The 21,254-nt window shown below is 45.4% G+C and overlaps 4 protein-coding genes across 6 annotated transcripts in view; all 4 read right to left on the reverse strand.

Moving 5' to 3' along the window:
* LOC144651104 (neuronal pentraxin-2-like) overlaps positions 1-21,254 on the reverse strand; it is a 31,829-nt gene that overhangs the window by 852 nt on the left and 9,723 nt on the right. Inside the window, exon 3 of one of the 3 annotated variants that reach the window (XM_078510991.1) lies at positions 316-526. In XM_078510991.1, coding sequence (XP_078367117.1) covers positions 316-526 — 211 coding nt within the window. Of the gene's footprint in view, positions 1-315; positions 536-21,254 lie in introns of all 3 variants that reach the window. The other 2 variants (XM_078510990.1, XM_078510988.1) reach the window with 2 other exon arrangements.
* Positions 8,370-20,858, reverse strand: LOC144648974 (uncharacterized). The gene is made up of 2 exons (XM_078508423.1): positions 20,855-20,858; positions 8,370-9,136 (listed from the first exon to the last, which is right to left on the reverse strand). The coding sequence occupies exon 2, from the start codon at positions 9,033-9,035 to the stop codon at positions 8,370-8,372; it is 666 nt and encodes a 221-aa protein (XP_078364549.1). The 5' UTR covers positions 9,036-9,136; positions 20,855-20,858.
* LOC144648973 (uncharacterized protein F54H12.2-like) lies at positions 9,507-10,456 on the reverse strand. The gene has a single exon (XM_078508422.1). The coding sequence runs from the start codon at positions 10,385-10,387 to the stop codon at positions 9,740-9,742; it is 648 nt and encodes a 215-aa protein (XP_078364548.1). The 5' UTR covers positions 10,388-10,456; the 3' UTR covers positions 9,507-9,739.
* Positions 10,409-11,317, reverse strand: LOC144648058 (uncharacterized; the record flags this gene model as incomplete). The annotated part of the gene is made up of 1 exon (XM_078507697.1): positions 10,409-11,317. A coding segment is annotated over exon 1 (735 nt), but the record flags the coding sequence as incomplete, so codon positions are not given.

A 21,254-nucleotide genomic window follows, 5' to 3' on the forward strand; every position in this document is an offset into this window, starting at 1 on the left:
GTTTGTTTGATTTTCTCACTAATTGTACAGGCACCCCGTCTGAAAAGTTTGCTTTAATGGACAAACATACCTAACAATTCAATGAAGAACTATCGTTATAATTTTCTCTGATCGATTTGGCTTGAATGTATTTATTAAACTGCTGAATCCAGGGCAAGTAATGGCATGATTCACTAGAGGTTTCTCGTTACTTAAATCATTTTATTCAGTCTATTTTGGCTTGGCTTTGGCTTTGGCGAATTTTATCATAATTCTAAGTTAATTTGTGCCATATGAGTAGAATGTTCACTTCTAGTAGCTAGACATCATTTGTACCTTTGAGTGCCTCCAATCCAGAACCAAAAATTTCTGTAGTCATGCAAAAGCAGTTCGTTGGTTGATCCCACATTGTAGCCCAGTGGTGTTCCTTCATTCCCTGTATCAGCGGTTTTCATCCACAGACAAACTGTCACGGCTGTGAGGCTTGGCATGCCACGTATGATGACGTAATCACTGGTTCCTTTTCGCGGGAACAGCAGAGCGTAACCTGCTGCGACTACAGTGAAATAAAAACAAATTCAATCAATCTTGTCTGCACTTCATATTTTTCTCTATAACTTCTGTAGGGAATTAGAAAGGATAGCCCACACTGTCTCGTCTTCACTAGATTTTATTCTTCTCCTCTTCGATTCTCGCTAGATTTCATAACTCTTTGACTCGACTGACTGAAAGATTATATCGACTAAAAGCTAAATAAATCACAAAACAATTGTTTCTTATCTTCGACGCACACCTTAGTTAAAGAACGCCATTTGGCTAGATACAAATCTTCTAGACGTAAGAATAAGAGAGATTTTCAGACAAACATTTCACAATCACTATATTTGATATCTATTGTATTATCCTGTGTCCGACACTTCAAGTATCGGGAATAAATTGGCTAAGTCGATAATAAAATCTATGAAATAAAAGCTGCCTTTTACTTTACTGATTCAACAGAGAATATTTGCAAAACCCGTTTTGCTAAGTCAAGGAGGTTGTTTCCAAGAGATGATTGTAATTGTGGAGGTTTAATATAAAGAATTTTGTGTGCGTGGCTAAAATTTGTCTTGTTTTATGTTATGTGGTCACTAATGTGAGGTGGATCGCTCAGGGAATTTAGACTATATACATGCCTTGTCCTTCCAAAATTGTTAATCTCTGAGACATCTTTTGAACCTGTGCGGATAGCGCTGCGATCTTCCCTTCTTGGGCCGTGGACACGACAACCTCGTTATGGTCTCCAGTGATGAAAATTTTCCCATCCGCGGTAGTCTTGTTCACTGGAGTTGACAAGACAACTTGGGGTCCAACCACAAAAACCAGAGACAGGGAAAAACACATCACATTTGTAGCGAACATGTTGACGGAACGAAGCCTGTTGGTAAGACAGAGTCAATTTAGTCGGCGATAGATAATTTTATTAATTACAATGTATATCGCAAGTATTATGAATTAAACTTATCTAAACAAGTTTTTCTTTCTCGATTGTGAAGTCCGGAAATGACAGAAAATTATGAGAATTTTAGCTGGTGATGCAATAGCTACTAAGCAGACACCTGATTTAAACGGTCAATATTTCACATTATCGCGCGTGCAGGAATATGCTACGATCGCGATCGTTGTAAAGAAGGAGACGGCTATCAAACACGTTCTAACAATGATTAAAGAATGGAAGTTTTTGTAGTTACTACTTTGCTTCAGTACGGCAAACGCTTTTGAAACGGTTTTGGTATTCGCTAATTTTTGTTATTAAATCCTTCATAAAGTAAAGTGATTTTTACTTTTGCAATAAAATGTGTTTAGGTTCTGAGAGTTAAAGGCTTCAAATTTTGTCCAATTCAAGTACAAAACCAATCAGTCCTTTTACACTTTCAGCAATTCAAAGAAAAAGGCTTCGTTTCAGTGGCCAACCACAACAACAGCAACAGATTACCAAGCAAATGAAATATTTTGAGGGGAAACAAAATATTTGAAGCCTAGCTAGCAATTGTACAACTTTACCTGAAAGCTCTTTGTCCTGTCTGAACTTCTCAACAGTTCAAAAGACTGTTTAGGTGATGTTCCTATAGTATGCCGGCTTAAGGGCATACATTCTACAACCTGGTTTGCATACCAGATATTGATTGGTAATAGCTGTCGGATCATAAGGTCTCCGCACACGTGGGGACAAGACGCAGGGACATGTCCCAGCAACATGTAGCATGCAGCGACAAAATCATGACTTTATTCAGTGTTGTTCACACTGAGGGGACATGTAGCAGGGATGTGAAGCAGGGACATGTAACAGCAAGAAAAACAAAATTTGTTCACACACAAGAAATTGTAGGGGGGACAAGCCCCAGGGACGTGTTGCAGCGACACGTCCCCTCGTCTGTGCTGATAACTTTTGGCATTCATTTGCTTTCCTGCATCATTTTGTCCCTGCGACATGTTGCACGAAGTTCAACGAGTTCAATTCGGTCCGTGCAACATGTCGCAGGGACAAAACAGCTTCAAAGTTCGTGTTGCGCTTGCCAAAAATAATCAGCACACGAGAAGGGGAGGTTTCGCTGCGACACGTCCCTGGGGCACATGCATGTTCCCGCTACAGTTACTTGTCTGTGTACAAATTTTGATTTTGTTGCTGCTACATGTCCCCTCAGTGTGAACAACACATGATTTTGTCGCTGCTACATGTCGCTGCGACGTATCCCTGCGACATTTCCCCACGTGTGCGGAGACCTTTATAAGAGAGCATTGATTAATGTTTTAGGAGAACTCAAAACAGTAGCTGTAAAATCAAGTCTTCACGAGCGCTTGTATCCAAAGTTGTTTTGTGGTATCAGTGACTTTTCAAAATACTTTTTGCAGAGACAAAAAAGCCTGCATTAGCATTCGCGTACTGCTTGTTTACAGTTGTGTCGTGCCATCATGCATGAACGGCTTTCAACAAGCTCATAAATATGAAGATAATCGTGAGTGGCTGGCAATCAAACATGTCTATTTTAACATTCACATTCGACCGTTGTTTTCACAGTTGGTTCGTGATATTTGCAAAAAGCTTTTAGAGATGAAGATCAGTAATCGCAAGTGATTGACAATCAAACATAACTGTTTTACATTTATAATCTGCTATTGTTTTCACAGTTGTTTTGCGGCATTACCAACTTTTTACCAAGCTTTAAGATATGAAGAAAATCCGGAAGAGACTGATTCTAAAAAAGTGCATTGGCCCAGCGGTCTTCGCTGTGAAAATACAGGTACGCTATTTGTAAACACTCTCACCATTTTACGTTTTAAGCGATTATTTTGATTAAAATACAATAAATGATTAATTATAAAGGGTAACGATCGCTTGATCATTGTGAAGTGTCATTTTAAATTATTATTTTTTTCACCATGCATTTTTCGCTTCGGGGAAAGGATATTTGAAGAAGATGTTTTCATTCAATAAGTTGTGTGATTTGAGCATAGGTTTTCTAAAACGGTCACTTCATCAGATGCATTCCCGCCACATCATGCTTTAGGCTAAAGGAGAACTGCTTCGATGTGTGTCTTTTGTGAAGGCTTTTGTATGCTAAAATAATTTTGGCTAAGATACCTTCAACACCAACAACAAAAAGAAATACGTACTGATATTTTATGTTTTGAGCTAACAGTGTTTATGGAGTTGTCATGGTAAAAAACATTCATTTTCGGATTCTTTGTTTCTTTGATAGCGAAATTTTTTGTGATCTGAGATAAAAAATCTACTCCGGCCAGGACTGGTACAAGTACCCCGTATGTAACACAATTTTGACAACGTGACTAATCATTGCTTGTTTGAGTGTTGTTTTCTTGCCAAGAACAACTGTGACTGAAATAATAGATTCTATACGCCCAATCTTAAAAGTAGTTCTTAAATTATTAATTATTTTTTTCACTATGCATTTTTCGCTTCAAGGAAAGGATATTAGTAGTATAGGTAGGCGCTTTCACAGTGCTCCAATCAGATTGCAGGATTATGGCAGTGAACCAATCACAGGTCCGGATATAGACCACGTGATCCCTTAGGGACCCACGTGACCAACCCCTCCTACGTCATCACTTAATGAATTCAAGATGGCGGCTTTACTTTTAATTTATTCAACATGGTGAGCCCGGATATGGGTCACGTGGTACCTTAGGGACCCACGTGACCAAACCCTCCTACGTCATCACTTAATGTATTCAAGATGGCGGCTTTACTTTTAATTTATTCAACATGGTGAGCCCGGATATCGACCACGTGGTTCCTTAGGGACCCACGTGACCAAACCCTCCTACGTCATCACTTAATGTATTCAAGATGGCGGCTTTACTTTTAATTTATTCAACATGGTGAGCGCGGATATGGGTCACGTGGTACCTTAGGGACCCACGTGACCAAACCCTCCTACGTCATCACTTAATGTATTCAAGATGGCGGCTTTAATTTTAATTTATTCAACATGGTGAGCCTGGATATCGACCACGTGGTCCCATTGGGACCTACGTCATCAAAGCCCTCCGATATTCGATACTCGATACTCGACATTCGATACTCGATACTCGATACTCGATATTCGATACTCGATACTCGATTTTCGATATTCGATATTCGATATTCGATATTCGATACTCGATACACGATATTCGATATTCGATATTCGATTTTCGATATTCGATATTCGCGATACACTCACACTTCATAGTGAGTTAGCAAGACCACCATCCCTTATATATTGCTCGCAAATTGCCATGCTTTTTCAAAGAATTTGGGTCGGCGATACTGAGAAAAAACACGCTTGTAAAGCTATTTTTTAAAAAATCACGTGAGAGAGGGGGGATGGGGGTATCCCCCTTTCTCGGGTGTACTGGGAACGAGTACGAGAGTTTTGTTTGTTTGCTCAAGTCGGTGATCGAATGCACATACGACAACATGTAAACGTTTAACCACGTCTTTATTGTGTTCAACAACATTAAAGTTTCAACTTTTTCTTGGCTTGCATGATTCGTTTGACAATGCGTTCCGTCATGGTTTTACTTCCAGGTAATTTGTTGATGGCTTTAATCATTTTCTCGTCGGCTTTCCACTTGTCCCTTAGATTCTTGGCGTGACTGTAATCGATGTCGTGCTGTTTGGCGATCTTGTCTAATCGATTGATGCCCGGGTCCCCGCGTTTCAATCGCTTTGCCAATTTGGTTCCGGGACCCATGTACTGATAACCGGGCCAGTGAAATTCGATTCCAGTCTTCCCGAGCCACTTCTGAATGTCGATCCCACGTCCGCGTTGTCGTCGCCGTGTCGTCTTTTTTTCAGTCCTCTTCTTCTTGGTCTTCGTCATACTCCAATTTTCGTCTCAACTTTTTGCCTTTGGCCCAATCTTCCCAACCGGGTAATGGTTTCAGTTTCTCGGCTTCCGTTTTTCGCACAGCTGGCTTTTTCCTCGTCTTTAGTTTCTCTTCTAAACTCTTGAATCTCTCTGCCAATGTCGGTTTGCCCGCAGGTGCCGTTTTTGCTTTCTTTGTCGCCTTCGGGGTGACTGTGGGAGGTGATTTCTTGGCACTCCCTTTTATGAGTTGTTTCAACATGGTCTCCACGGGTCCCGTCACCAAACCTACATTCTCCAACTCCTCCTCCTCCTCCTCCGCTTCTTCGCCCGGCCGTCTGGCTGTTACTCCTCCCATGGGAAATTGACGTATCCGTTTGGTCAAACGAGCCCGTTCGCGAGCGAGAGGTTTCACTCGTGCCACGGCGATACCGTCGGGAACGGATTTATCTTTTAACAGCAAGTGACTTTCGGCTGCTATGCGAGCCGCTTTGTTCAACAATGCATTGTCCGTGATTTCGCCTTTGTAATATTGCACCAAACGATTCAAGTCTTTAGCGGGAACCATCACGACTTCCTCGGTCATCTTTGAAGTATTCTTCTAACAAGCTTTCGTAACACCCTTGCCAGTAACGAACTTCCTCTTCTAACTTGTCTATGCGCCTTTTCAAGTCGCTTCTCGATGTACACTTGTCGCTACACTCCTTGCACAGTACTAGGGTCTTTCCTTCCGGAGTCTCTTGCCTCTCTCGAATGCAATCTTCGCACTCTGCGTCGTATTTTAAAGCCAAATAGTCATGATTGACGCGGGCGTAGGCTTTGTGCCAATGGTCTGCTCTCTTTTCCCACTCTGCTTCTCTGTCCGCCGATTCGCGTAACATTTTCATCATTGTCTGGAGGGTGTTTTGCAGAGACATGCTTGGTAGATCTGTTGCAGTCCTTTCCAAAACCCGCTACCCTTCTGTGACAGGAGACCTTCTCGCCTTCTCTTCAACGAGTTTCTGCGCTTACCCAGTTCGCGCAAGACCTTCTTATATCGTCGCAGCTTGGCGGTGATCGGTGGACTGAGCGGAATGCGGTTCTTGAGCAAATTCAATACCATCTCACTCACGGCGTTGATCTGATCGGCGTTGGCGTGCTGTAACATCTCTTCTCGCTTGAACCGATTGGCTTCTCTCAGAATGCTCTCCAAGAACGGACGCTGTCGACGTAATCGATTCATACTTCCCACAGGGCTGGACGTCGGTTGTAACTACCGGTGACGCCCTTTGCCCCCATCCTCTTATAGCGTTTGTCCTTTCCCAATTTATAACCTAACTTGCCGGCAAACTTGAGTATGTCCAATAAACCCTCTCCTCTCCACACGGGTCCTCTTTTAGGTTGTTTTCGTCTTTTCCTTACTATCTTTCTTCCTCGCACCATCTTGTCACAGAATGCAGTCTGTTGTAACTACCGGTGACGCCCAATGCCCCCATCCTCTTATAGTGTTTTTAATCTCTTTTTCTTTCGAGTGGCTGCATCCAAGGCTTTCTTTGCACCCCAACCTGCAGCACCCGATGCAGCACCCAAAGCGATTGCTTTTCCACCCGCGATCAAAGCTGGTATCAAGGCTGCTAAGGGTAAAATACCACCCTTCTGTCCTATTCTTCTCCTGCCAGCACGTCTCCGCCTTTGCGTCACACGTTTCTTTCTCCTCATGGTCCTATCGTCGTCGCGGTCTACGTCTATAATGATTTACATTATCCATTATCCCTTTAAATCCTTGACTGGCCAATTTACCACCCAACGTGAAGAATGTGGGTGAAGGACCCGAGAGAAACATGCTGGCCCCCTCGGCTATCTTGTCCACCAAACGATGTTTACGTCTCGCGAGAGCCCCACCTCGCTGCCTCTTTCTTCTGGCCTTACGTTTCGTTCTCCCCATCCTACCATAACTGTCACTTCAGACGGGGGTACCTTCGGATTTATCGTGTTCTCTTTCGTACGCTTGCACGTACTTGTCGGCCACCGGCGGCGTGAAATCGGTGATCGTGTCATCTAGAGTTTGCATCTTGATCAAGAATCCTTCTAGTTCGTCCATCGGAAGACCGCGCGCGTACGTTCTCAATTCGATCAACGTCTTGTCGTAGGTGGTGTAGGCAAAACGACATACGTCCACTTTGAACGAATATTTCTTGAAATCGTTCCAGCCCTTGACGACAGTCCCAGCTGAAGTTAGGCATGCCACAATAACACTATTTTCTGTAAGGGAACCCGCAATGATACCCGCTGCCACGATGAATAAAGCCAAAGCGTTCAATGAAGCATGGCACCACTTAAAATGGTAAAACATTTGACGATGACACCACCACTTTTTGTGGTAAAAGGTATACAATCCGTCCAATCTGTGTAACAGGTCTGGATCCAAGGTCGTCTTCGACCCGTTTAGTAGGGACATCTTTAATGGCTCACTCTCGTCGAGGTACGACGAACGGTTGGTCGTCCCCCGTCTTTATAGGTCGTAGTGATGGTGTTTGTCGTGGTGATGCCTGCGATGCGACGTCCAGCCGCCACTTGACGTTGATCGTTGAACAGCATTTGCAATTGACGTTGCATGTCGTCTTGATTCAATCGGTGTGGACCACCCGTTAGCGTTCCTTGACCTGCAGGTACGTTGGACCTCGAGGAAGCAGGTCTCAAAGTCCCCGTACCCACTGCAGGAGACGGTAATTGATCCAAGTACCGTCTAAGGACTATGGGGTCGATTCGATCCAATGCCTGTTCCAATCCCCCTCGGTTGACGTTGACGATCGGAATGGTACTAGGACTGGTTCCTACTCCTGCTGGCGAATGTCTTGACATGTCTTTCTAGCTCTCTCTTCTAATGTCTGGATCAATTCGCTGAAGTAAGTCTCGTTATATTCTCTCACGAATTTCCACATCTGGCGCTTTTCGGCCAAATGTAGCACAGTTCGCATGGCCTCGTAGTCCATGTCCTCTTCTCTCATACGCTCGAAATGACAACCGCACAGGTCCAAGAACGCGTGCCACACGTGATCGTTACGTACGAACATCTCGAACGAATCTGTAACATCTCATGCATCCCTCGTCTTTTAAGAGGTGGCTAAAAATCCGTCTGTCGTCGCCACTGGCAGGGTGTAGATCCAATACCATGTAACCAAAGGGTCTTTCCGTCGTCTTGGTGTAGACGTCCATCACATCTTGCCATCGGGAGGGAAACGCTTGTAACAGTAAATTCCTCATGCCCAATTGATCGCGAGGGTTCTTGAAAGCCACGATGTAATGCGCATTTCGAGAAATGCTCTTGGCGTATTTTCCCGGCGGAAACATGTCTTGACACAAGTACAGGACGGTGATGTTCCTGTGGTGGGAAAGTTTGGTGAACAGATCCAATACTCTCTTGTCGTTTCCTCCTTCTTCCATCAGATCGTCCAATACCATCACCCCTCCACGGGGAAACCATTTGGTCAAATCTACTTCTTCGGGAATCCCTTCGTGAAATTTCACGCCTCGCTTTTTCATGTGCGCGAAACCGTCTTGCCAAGCCCCAAAACAGTAATGAATGGTCTCAGGGGGTGTACTAAACAACTCTTTTGAGTGATTCAAAAGTACCGACTCGGTAAAACAAGTCTTTCCGCAGCTAGAGGGGCCCACGATCAAAATGCTAGAGGGCATCCGAAAGCTAAAGGCTTCACCGCGCTCCATGGCGAAATGACATTCGTCAAAAAACGAGCAATGATATAAGCATGTTGCAGAAAAAAAGTCTGCAACGAATCCCGATCTCCCGAGCGACAGACGACACACACCTTATTTATTTCAACGTTTTTATTTGTCATCTCACAACAACAAGTGTCTTACACCGCAGAGAGACGGTTCACAATCCTGATGGTATTCCATCTTACAAATTTTGTGCCACGACGTTTCCTTCGAGATCAATTGCTTCAACATTTGCCCAACTTTATGATCATTGTACACGTAATCGTGTTTCTTGAATCTCGCTTCGAATTGACTCATGCTACGTCCTTCGGCCCTATCGATGAGATACATCAACGCGTAATCGCCGCAGCTCTGACTGTACAACGATTGTAGACTCTGTCCGTTGCGCTCCACGTACTTCCAATGATCGTCCAACCAGTTTTGCAACGGTTGCGCCGTCTGGTACACCTCCAGGGGTAAGGCGTAACTGTCCAATACTTCGCACACGTTTCCATTCGTCCACAGCGCGATCCAATGCCGACCGCGCATGTAGTGAGGATCGGTGTTGACGATGTACCCGCGGGCTTCCGTCTTGAGTGGTTTTCGAGGTAATCGATCGCAGGCCACCGTCCCGTAAAAGTAAGGTTTCAACGACGGGTGATGTCTGGCCAACTGATCCAACTGCACGTTATTCAAAGTCACTTTTTCCATCACTAACGCTGGTACACGTCGTACAACACGGCTTTGTTCTTGTCTATCTCCAAGAGATTCTCAAACTCTCCGTACACGATGATGGTCAAGTTCACAGCTGGGTTGGCTCCAAAGTTCAGCTCTATTAGTAGATTTCCGGCTTGCTTGGGGTTCATCCTGTAACTGTCCACGCATCCATTGGCCACGTTGTCGAACACGAACAACGTGCAATTCTTTCCTTGTCCCCAATCGTCCCCTCTCACCATGTTTCCTTGCTGCTTGCACAGGCAACCGGTGGCTTGCAAGAAACGGTGGTACCCTCTGAGATCTTTGGTGCCATCGTTGTGGACCAACTCTAGCGTCTCGTAAGGATACTCTTCTCCTCCCACGAGTTGTTTTATGCTGCTCATTCCAAACTTCTGAAAACAGAAGGGATCGTTGACCACGTTCCCGGTGAAGGCTGTGGACAGTACCATACCCACGATCACGCGGTTGGGAATTCTTCCTTGGAACAAATTGGTGCATTCGTACCGTCGTTGATCTCCCTGCATGTTGAAGGTCCGAATCTCGCTTCTTACGGTCGGGTAACTCACCACTTGACTCTTGGTGGTCATCTCATCCATCAGTCTCCTGTACGTCGTGGGATTGAGACGCACTTGACACAGGTACATTCGAACTTTGACTTCCTCGGCCGTCAACTTTCCTGCCAGACCCACTCCGTTCAAGAACACGTCAGGAGAATTGAAGTACATCTGTATTCCTATCTGCACTCTGGGTACCAACAACTTGCTCAGATGAAACACTTCGATGAGGGGTTTGAAACGCAACACGTGTCGCTTGCCTTCCGTGTAATTGGCTTGTTCTGCTTTAGAGTTCTTGAGAGCCTCCTTGTGATTGGCGGTCAGGGCTACATAGTCTGCGTGTCCAGCTCCAGCGTTGGCTGCTGTGTTCGTGTTATTGTCCGTCCACGTGGCTGGGAAATCGATATGATTGTACCATCCTTGAGGTTTCAAGATGGTTTCTCCATCACGTCTGTCGTAATTCAGCAACGTTTCCAAGAAGGCTCTGTAATGGTACGTGTCCGTCTGGGGACTGATGAGAGTACCGTTGAGACGCACGCTGATTTGCTTGAACAGAGAATGGGCTAGATTGTTGACGGGCCACAGCTTGTCGGCAGCTGCCACGTTCTCATCGTTGTCTTTCTTCAGTTGCAATTCTACCTCGAAGAAGCTACGGCTGAGATCGATGTAATCTTCTTGGGGGTCGATCTGAAACTCCACCGGATTGATGCCTGTGGTGTAGGTCTGAACGGGGACCATCCGATACGACGAGACGCTGACGTCTGTCGGTGGTACGGCAAATAGATCCAATCGAGGATTGGCCTCGCGTCTCGACTGCGGGTAGGCGCTCGAGATGGTTTCGGTCATCGTCTTCTCTTCCTTCTTGCACGGCGCTTCCGTAAGGTCTGTATCCAGTCGTAGCCAGGAGGCTTTCTGACCTCGGGACCTATCCACCCGCCCTTTTGTACTTTTCGTCGTCGCCTCTTTTGTCCCAACAAGGCCTGGTTCAAAAGTGCCAGTGAGAATCCTTCTCCCCGCTGTCTGACGGGGGCGCGTTTGGATCGGACCAATCTAGACGATCGCGAGTAAACGGGATTCATTTTTCGCCAAAGATGTCGTTCAGTTTTCTCTTGACGTTTCGTTCTATGACGTTTTTCAGTTTGCGTTTCACGACTCGTTCAGGACCACTCTTGGCTCCTTGACCCGCTTTACGAATGCGGTCCGCGACGCCGCGCCCACTCTTAAATCCTCTCACGGCTCCACCGAGAGACTCTCTCACGATGTCGGCCAAAAATCCGTTCCCCTCTTGAGGTGGAGGATCCGGTGTGAAACGCGTCAGGGCACCGCCTCTCATGTTCGCTTGATATGTAAGGTCACGATCGTGTTGCCTTCGCCAAAATCCACCAGTTTACCTGTAGTCTCGCTCACTTGCGTTTCAATAATGTCCACGATCTGGTTGCGGAGTGGAATATATTGTATGTGGAGAGGTTCAAAGTACTTGATACCTTTTCCTTCACGTTGAAAGTGAATTTCCCGCAACAGATCCGTGACTTGATTTCCCACAACGGAACTACCACCCACATCTGAGTAAACGAAAAGCGTACGCGATGCATCTCCAATCACTTTTTGGAAGGCTCTGTTGAGTTTCACAAAGCGCCAGTTACAATAGCAACTCAAGAAAAGCTGTCCATTCTCAACAACCCAGAAATTTTTCCTGCCCTCTCCAAAATCATCCACGTCTATGGGATCGGGTATCGTAGCGTGGTGGCATTCCGGCTTCAGGTTCGGCCCGAGAAACACGTTTTCTTTCTCGTCCTTTTTTACCCATCCCATGTCAAAGGCCAAATCCTCGTTGAAAGACATGTACTATGGGACGCCTTCAGTTTTCACTTCCGAGACGTCCAAGTTCGAGTTGTCGAGGACTAGTTCTTCACCTTCCCACTTGAACGTATATTCCCACTGCTTTCCATTATCGGGCGACTTGGTCAAGTCTCCCACGATACGCTTGTATTCTTTGACTTGATCGAACTTGAAGACCAGGGCTTTCATGAAACTGAGGCCATCCACGATGTTGTCGTCATATAGAATGTCCTGGAACGTCAGATCGGTGGTCACCGACTTGCTTTGCACGCGACCCTCGTTGTCTTTGCGCTTGAGCATCCACTGGGCACTCAAGAGAGGAAACTTGAACGACTTAAAGCGAGTTAAGTCGATGCTGGCATCTGGCACGGAAATGCTACTCAATCCCACTTTCCAACCGGTTCCTTCCAATCGTAGCGGGTGAGGTAATCGCACCTTGAAAGAGTTTGCTCTATTCTCTGGAAACTCGGTTCCGCTGCTGTGACTGGGTAACGTGACGTAAAATCCTTCCTCGTGGCTCATGATTTTTTTAGAGCCGTCTTCTCGATCCAGCTGTCGTACTTGTCTGGCCAGCCTTTCCAGTGCACCAAGACTTTATTTCCTTTTCGTTTGACGATCTTGTCCACCCTGAAGACATCGTCGTCGGACACTGCGACTTTTTGTAGATCTTCCTTGTAAAACGTACCGCGAAGGGGGGTGTCGTCCAACTCTTGGATCTTGTAAGTCGTGACGGGTGGTCCCCGACGCACCTCTCGTATCACAAACACTTCTTCGGTCCAGCCGGGTAAATACCCTTTCTCGAACGTGCGAAATTTCTTGTTCAATCTCACGCGTTCTCCTACTTTTAGCGGGGTTTTTCGTTCTCTTTTACCCGACGACAATCTCTTCGCGTACAGACGTTCCCACACTTTTCCTTCGTTGCTCGCATTCACTTTCTCGGGGCTGGTGCCGATGCTACGATGGTGGGATCCGTTGTACCCTTTCACCAAGGCCTGGAGTACAGGTAGGTAACTCAGCGTGTTCTTGGCGGTAAAGTATCGGTACATGCGTTCCTTGAGAGTGCGGTTGAAGCGTTCCACGATGCTGGCTTTGGTATCTCCGGCCGTGGAAAAGTGGTGGATGCCTTCCCGTTTCATCAACGCGGCAAACGTCTTGTTGTAAAATTCTTTCCCGTCGTCGGTCTGTAGGTTCTGAGGTTTGCGTCCATCGGCTCGTTTCAAAATCTTGGCAAAGGCGCCCGACACCGTTTTTCCCGTCTTGTCTTTTAGGGGTTCCACCCAAGCATATTTAGACAAGACGTCAATCACGTTGAGTAGATATCTGTGACCCTTGTTGTATTTGGACAACGGTTGCGTTTCCACTAAATCGGCTACCCACTGCTGGTCGACGTTAAACACCAGGACCGGTAACGTGGCAAAACGACGTCTGCGCGGTTTGTGAAGGGTATAACCCAAATCGCGCTCCAATACTTTTTTGGCTGTGTCGACGGATATCTTGTGCGATTTGGCGAATCTTGCTATCCCACCCAAGCTACCCGGTTGACTGGGATCGTGGTAGTCCGAAAGTATCTTCTCGTCCTTTTTCTTTTTCTTCAGCTTCTTTGGCATGTTGACGACGCTCTGACCACCCTCATATATAAGTGCCGTGTAATTTATGAGCTGCCTCTTCGATCGTGGTCGGATGAAGTTTGTAAATAGAAGCAAACAGCTCGGCTGGATCCTTGAAATGTCTCAACCATAATATAAACGGTATCAATCTGAAATAGTTTATTTCTATGTGAGTGGCTTCGAACACTCTCAAGGGGGAGTCACTTGTATCTTCCGGTATATCTATACCCCTCCCAAATTCAGCATACGCTTTCTCGCACAATCTTTTCAACCACTCCCACTTTCCATACAGATCCATGACAAATGAACTTTTATTTATACAACGTCAATTTAAATAGCCTGCATCAATAAATATGTTATCAAAAGATTTTGTACATGTTTCACAACTTCTAGGTCTCCACAGTTTGGCTTTTTGGTAGTCGTCGCCCAGGTAAGCTTCGTCTTTATCCATGGCGCAACGGTTGCAGAGATCTCTGTCTAACAGTCTATCCGCTATTTCTTGCCAGCGATTGCTTTCTAGGCGTTGCAATTTTACTTGAGTTGCCAGTTGGTTGCACAGTTCTTCGTACGTGTTTGCGTCGACCGTGATGGGTTGTTTCAAGTAAGCAGACAATGTCTGGCTTAGGGCTACACTCGCTCTCAACGGGGCGATGAGATCTTCTAAACCACTCCGGTCGTCAAAGTTGCAGACGTTCGCGTTCAACCAGAACGAGACGCCATTGCCAATGGGCGGCGGTTTGCGAGACGTCGCGAAGAAAAAGGCTCGCTGTAATGGCACGTAGACAAATTCATTCCAATGTCTATCCCAGAGATAACCGCGCCCAATGTCTTTGAGGGTCGTTAGGACGGCTCCCTTCCAGTGAGGGTTCTCTTTGAGCCATTCACTTTCGGTGACGCGGTTCTTGGCACACCCGCGCTCTTTCACCATGTCCTCGAAGACATAGACTCTCCTTGGAATGTTTTCGGGTATGGTGGTGGGATAGTCTAACGACAACGTACTCATTCCCGTGTCGGTCTGGATCTTTTTTTCTAGCTTTGTACAATTGGTGTAGAAGAGGCGTTGTTCCAGGTCCATCCAGTTTTTTCTCGTACCCATGTCACTGCTCTTGGCTTGCTTCGGCCGAACCTTTGTGTAATGCACTCTCGAGATCGCACATCCAATGCTCTTGACACTGCATAAACGTGTAGCCGGCTTCCATGCCACGTTTCGCGCGCTCCAATAGGTAATCTTCGTCTGACTGAAAATCGTCCCTTTTTAGATCCCTATAGTAAGGCAATGGTTCCCAGTCCTTGGGATCTCCTTGTACAAAGACACCGTTGACTTGTGGGGTTTGAGTTTGAGTTTGGCTGGAATCGCTGTCTGTGCTTTCCATCGCTGCAACTGAGTCGACAAATGGACGCGCAGCTCTTTTTATACGTTGGATGACGTCACCTGGGTCATTGCCGGTTGGTCGGAAGAGGTCACGTGTTACTTCTCTGGTTGGTTCGTGCGTATTGACGTCATCCGAGAGTAGAGTATAAAAGCGCCGTGTTGTCTCCTGTTAGTCCTCAGTTGGAGCATCGAGAGCACCATGGACGTAGCAGAACCCAGCAAAAAGCGACAGAGGAGAGGGACTGGAAACCCCAAGAAACCCAAAGTTCCCCGTAAAAAGAGACATCCTACAAAGAAGAAGATGGAGTTGAAAGAGGAAGTGTTGGAGGAGGGGGAAATTTTCGACCCCGACCAGTTCCTGCAACAGACCTTTGACGACACGGAGCGCGACCCGGTTTGCCCCGTCCACAAAGAACCGCTGACCAAGAGAATGACGGACGGGGGATGGGAGTTCTACTTTTGCCCCCACACGAGCGAAGGCACCATCTGTTTCATTTGCACCGGTAGCGCCCACATTGACCAGTACGTGGTGGCGGTCAATCAACAATTACCGGCTTACTATTATTGGAACATGAATAAGATGAAATGTTACTGCAACGAGAGTCTCATTCTGAGCATGTCGAAATCAGAGAGCAACCCGGACAGGATCTACCTCAAGTGCAGAAAAGGGAAATGTCGGTTCTTCCAATGGGCCGACAGTGTTCCGTTTGGCAAGATCAAAGCCTGGCTGGAAGGAAAGGAATATGTAGGAAACGAGGATCCCCTCTACTCGAGAAGGTCTGGACTTGACTCTAGGGACGAATTTGGATACCCCAGAAGAGGACAAGACGTGGTGGATAGACCGCAACGAATTCTGGATGGGAGACCCGCCTTCAAAGTACAACACTACCCACCCCCGGTCAAGGATTGGATTGGTGATCTTCCCTTGGACGAGTCATTGGTCAAACAGTGTCAAGAGCAAAAGTTTTGGGTGGATGGAGAAGGGAAAATTATTCTTCCCCCGGAATTGGCTGGCGTGAAGTACGACTCGGATGAAGAGAAAATACTGAGAAATCAACTGTATCTGAGATGCATTTCCCAGAAACAATATCCTAATTTGGATCATTGAGATTTACAGTTTAAACATTTTCATATGTATTCTACGTCAAGCATCAGAGTGCAGTTGGCTCTGGCATGACTCCGGAAAACGTGTGCATGATCTTGGACTTGGAAGGTTACTTTGTGGAGAAGACGTTTCGAGTACGCGAGTTGGGTTATTACACTTGGCAAGAAAAGTTCGGACGCCATGCTTTCTACATGAGAATGTCGTGGTGCAACTTATCTTCCAGAGACAGAAAAACCGTGTCTTACGTCAAATACAACGTGCACGGACTGACGTATCAACCCAGAAAGGAAGAAAAGGCCTACGAGTATGACAGGGTGGAGGAGGTGATGTGGGATTTGTACGAGGAGACCAAAACCCCCGAGAGAACCGTGGTGGCTTACAAGGGAGGACACGTCGAAAGAGACTTGTTGGACAAACTGAACATTCCTAGCGTGAATTTAGAACTGTACGGATGTCCGAAATACGACGTGTTGAAAGAGATGATTGTAGAACCTTTACCTAGTTGCGGTTTTCATTTAAACGAAGGACATTGTCCGATGACCGAATGTTATGCTTTCTGGTTATGGTACCAGACTTTTGTTGTTAAATAAATTTAAGAATTGCTCCATGCCGAAACTGAATTACGAGAGGATGGTATTCAATCGCTTTAACAACAACAACAAATACCGCACGCTAAATTATATTTTTTTTCGCGAGCGGTGAAAATCACAACAAAGTCGATGACACTTGTGCTTAGAGACCAAAAACGTGAAATTTTCGGCTCAATAACTTTCATCGAAATAATATCTTTTATGGTTGGACGTCCTTTTTGATTTAAGGGCCGAAAAAATAATTTTTCTTCGAGAAAAAAAAAACATTTGAACAACGGCCGAATGAACCACATACAACAATTATATTTTTAGCGACCGGTGAAAAATCACAACAAACTCGTTGACACACTTGTTTAGGGTGTAAAAATGTGAAGATCCGGCTCAATGACTTGCTTTGAGATTCACTAAAATAATATCATTCATGGTTGGACGTCCCTTTCATTTCAAGGCCTCAAAAACAAACAAACAAACGCATTTAAACAACAACAAATACCACACGCTAAATTATATTTTTTCGCGAACGGTAAAAATCACAACAAAGTCGTTCACACACTTGTTTAGAGTCTAAAAATGTGAAAGGTTCGGCTCAATTACTTGCTTTGAGTTTCACTGAAATGATATCATTCATGGTTGGACGTCCCTTTGATTTAAGGGTCGCAAAAATATTTTTTCCTCGAGAAAAACGCATTTGAACAACGGCCAAATGAACTGCACGCTAAAATTATATTTTTTCGCGACCGGTGAAAAATCCCAACAAAGTCGTTGACACACTTGTTTAGAGTCTAAAAATGTGAAAGAGTCGGCTCAATGACTTGCTTTGAGTTTCACTGAACTGATATCGTTCATGGTTGGAGGTCTCTTTGCTTTAAGGGCTGCGAAAAAATTCTTCTTCGAGAAAAATGCATTTGAACAACGGTCAAATGAACCGCTCGCTAAAATTATATTTTTCGCGAGCGGTGAAAAATCACAACGGAGGCGGTGACACATTTGTTTAGGTTTTTTAAAAATCGTTAAAGCTTCACTTCTAGGTGGCTAGGTTTTATTTTTTCTGAATCCTAGTTGAAGGTTCCTTCGATATTTTTAGGACCGCGAAAAGAAAAAGATGAAAGCGTTTGTTTACGAAAGACAACGACAACTGCGCGAGCAATTTCGCTTAAAAGAATAATTCAGTCCATTGTTCATTCGTAAAGTTCGGTTTCATGTTTTCTTGACCATAAACACAACTAGACCAAAAAAAACTTGAACGAAATGAACGGGTCTAAAACCTTTTTCTTCTTTACTATGCACGGTTCATGATGGCCGCACGAACAAAAACAAACCACTCGTCAAAATTTACAACGTAACCAAATTTATTTTTCGCAGTAAATACATTTTATCAAACGCTCTTCGTCTTGTACAGTAGAGTATGGAGACATTAGCTCACCTTAAAGCTTATATCCTTCTTGAAAAGAGCTGTAATCCGACAAGAAAACTTCGTCCGTTTTGCTGTACTTTTCCGAGAATGAACACACGCGGGTTCCTAGAATTCCGAGAATTCCGAGAAAGATTCTCCACGCGCGTGCGTCGGGATTTTTCCCTTGGGGAAAATCCCGTCAGCTTGGGATTTTACCCTTGCGGGGAAAATCCCGTCACCTTGGGTGACATTGATCATGAGATCTCATTGGTTCATTCTGTATCAGGTCACCTCGATTGACCAATGGGAATGCTAGAGCCCAGTTCTTCTGGGATGGGAAAGTTGTATAAAAGGAGCTACCTTGCTCATTTATTTACTCGCAAACATAGTTTGGTCTGAGCGCTCATCAAGATATGGAAAAAGAGAAGACTTTGGAGGAGCCTGGAATTGAGAGGGAAGAACAGTTGGAGGAGCCTGGAATTGAGATACGAGACGAAGATGAAGAGGTGGACGTAGTTGGAGACGATGAAACGGAGGGCGAACCTGTCAAGAGAGCAAGATTACAGGTTAGCACGTGGTTGAATTCATCGCTCGTTTGCGACGTAAGTTCTTACATTGTGTTTTGTTTTCTGTCGTAGGTCGAGAGTGAAAGGTTGACAGCCGATACAAGCGCTACAAGTAACGAAGCAAGCACTTCGGACGAAGAGGTAAATGGTTATTGTGATTATTTATCCAATGAAATAAAAGAAAAATTTATTGGGAGGCAGACTTCATGCATGCGGATTTGAAAATCGATCACCAGTGAAGGAAAAGATGTGACGATTATAAACTTAACTGACCTGCGCATCATACTGTATCACAACGGCTATGTTTTCCGAGTAAAATGCAATGCTAAAATAAGAGAATGAATGATGTAATTATCATGGCAATTATCAACAATGTTTGAAACTGCAAACGTCGTTAACAATATTAGACTAAATGCCTTTTAAAGACATGCACAAAATCCTTACTCTACATTAATTTCATTTTTATTCGCCACCTTTGATTTTGACGTCTTTAACATGTATGACGGGTGAATGAGATTTGGAAGGATCAGTTGAAGACAACAAATGTTAAGTAAATTTTAAGTAATTGTTTGTGCAAGTAGTCGATTACTGATTGACAAGGTCGTAGTCATGTCATGGTTTAGGAGCCGACTACGTTCCTCCCTCCCCGCTTGCACACGAGTTAATGAAGTTGCTTGATTGGTTAGAAGCTTTATGTCCTCACGCAAACACCAAATAGGACATAGAGTTCACTCCTCGATTATTTAACTGTATTGTTTGTTTTATTTACATTTAAGATGTTTGACTTTGAGCTGACTCCTCACGTCGACCGCCGCGTACGCAAGTTTGGTCTCCATATGAGGAACTACACTGCGCGTATTATCCAGAGAGGTGGAGGTGACTTGTCTGTACCCATAGGACAGAGACCCGTCTTGGCACAAGAAATGTCAGCTGCCCTCCAACGTGCCATACAAAGACATATCCTCACCGATGATAACGTCAGAGACAATGACCATCTACTCATCAATGTCAATAGCGACCGGTTACGCAACGCCTATCACTCCGTACGACTCACAGTGAGAGATTGGCGAAATAACACAGCGCCCGCACAACAGGTGTTACAGCAATTGTCCGATATGTTGAACTCCAACGAACACTTTACTATGGACGACGCCTTTAATATGAACATTTCTCATGTGAGAGACCCTGGAACCGGCGGTACCTCCAGAGCCATAAAGTTGGGTTTGGATCCCATACAAAAAATCCTAAAGGATAAAAAGTGTGTGGTGCAAATCAAGAATACAGACAACTTGTGTTGTGCCAGAGCCTTGGTGACTGCCCAAGCGTATCGTGATTTCGGTTCAGATCACCCTCGTTACAAAGGTCTAAAGAATGGTCAACGGGAGCAAACGGAGGCAGCCCAAGAGTTGCATAGAAGAGCGGGCGTACCCGAAGGACCTTGTGGGCTCGATGAGATCACCCTCTTCCAATCCCATTTGAGAGAATACCAACTTGTCATCGTATCCGTGGAACACGGGTACCAGATTATTTACAAAGGGCCAGAAAAACCCGAAGCCAAGCGACTCGTGTTAATCAAACACAACCAACACTACCACACATGCAATTCTTTAAAGGGGTTTTTCGGCCGAAGCTACTACTGCCTTCGCTGTGAAACAGGGTATGACAGCACTTCCCGACACAACTGTCCCGGCACCAAATGCTTCGCTTGCCATCAGACGGACTGTACCGACTACCGCCGCGGTGGCACCGCCGAATTGCCTTGCGTCGATTGCCGCCGGAACTTCTTTGGAGAAAGATGTCATCGACTTCACAAAACCCGCCAGAGCGGAAGCGGCAAGCCCTCCGAGTACGGTAAACGGAACAGCGTGTGCCACACCCATAAAAAGTGCCTCGATTGCCGAAAGATCTACAGCGGATACGAGATCAAAAACGGACATCGCTGTGGCTTCAGTGAATGCCCTTCCTGTAAAAAGTACCATGACCTTCGTACGCACAAGTGCTACATACAAAACCCCGAAAAGATAGCGGAAGAAAGACGAAATAGGAAGAGAAGGAGAGATGGAACGTCCTCTACCCCCACCGAACGCGACCCACCCATCTTTGTCAGCTGGGATGCGGAAGCCATGCAGGAAGACGGAGAGCACGTACCCAACTTGATTTGTGCCATGACGTCCAACACGGACGGCGAATACAAGTTTGAGGGGGAGTCCTGCGTGGTGGAATTCTTGACCTGGCTGCGACGTCTGGCCGAAGAAAACGACATTATAGCCCTCGCCCACAATTTTCAGGGCTATGACGCTTATTTTATTTTAAATGAATTGTACGCCCAAGCCATCTGCCCTGACCAAGTCGTCAATGGGGCCAAGATCCTGAGCATGAGCATCCCCGGCATCACCTTTAAAGACTCCATGTGCTTTATGCAGATGAGCCTTGCTACCTTTCCCAAAGCCTTTGGCCTCACGGAGCAAAAGAAGGGGTTTTTCCC

The sequence above is a fragment of the Oculina patagonica genome, chromosome 4, assembly GCF_052425735.1.
Source record: "Oculina patagonica isolate OP01 chromosome 4, crgOcupat, whole genome shotgun sequence".
Lineage (NCBI taxonomy): Eukaryota > Metazoa > Cnidaria > Anthozoa > Scleractinia > Oculinidae > Oculina > Oculina patagonica.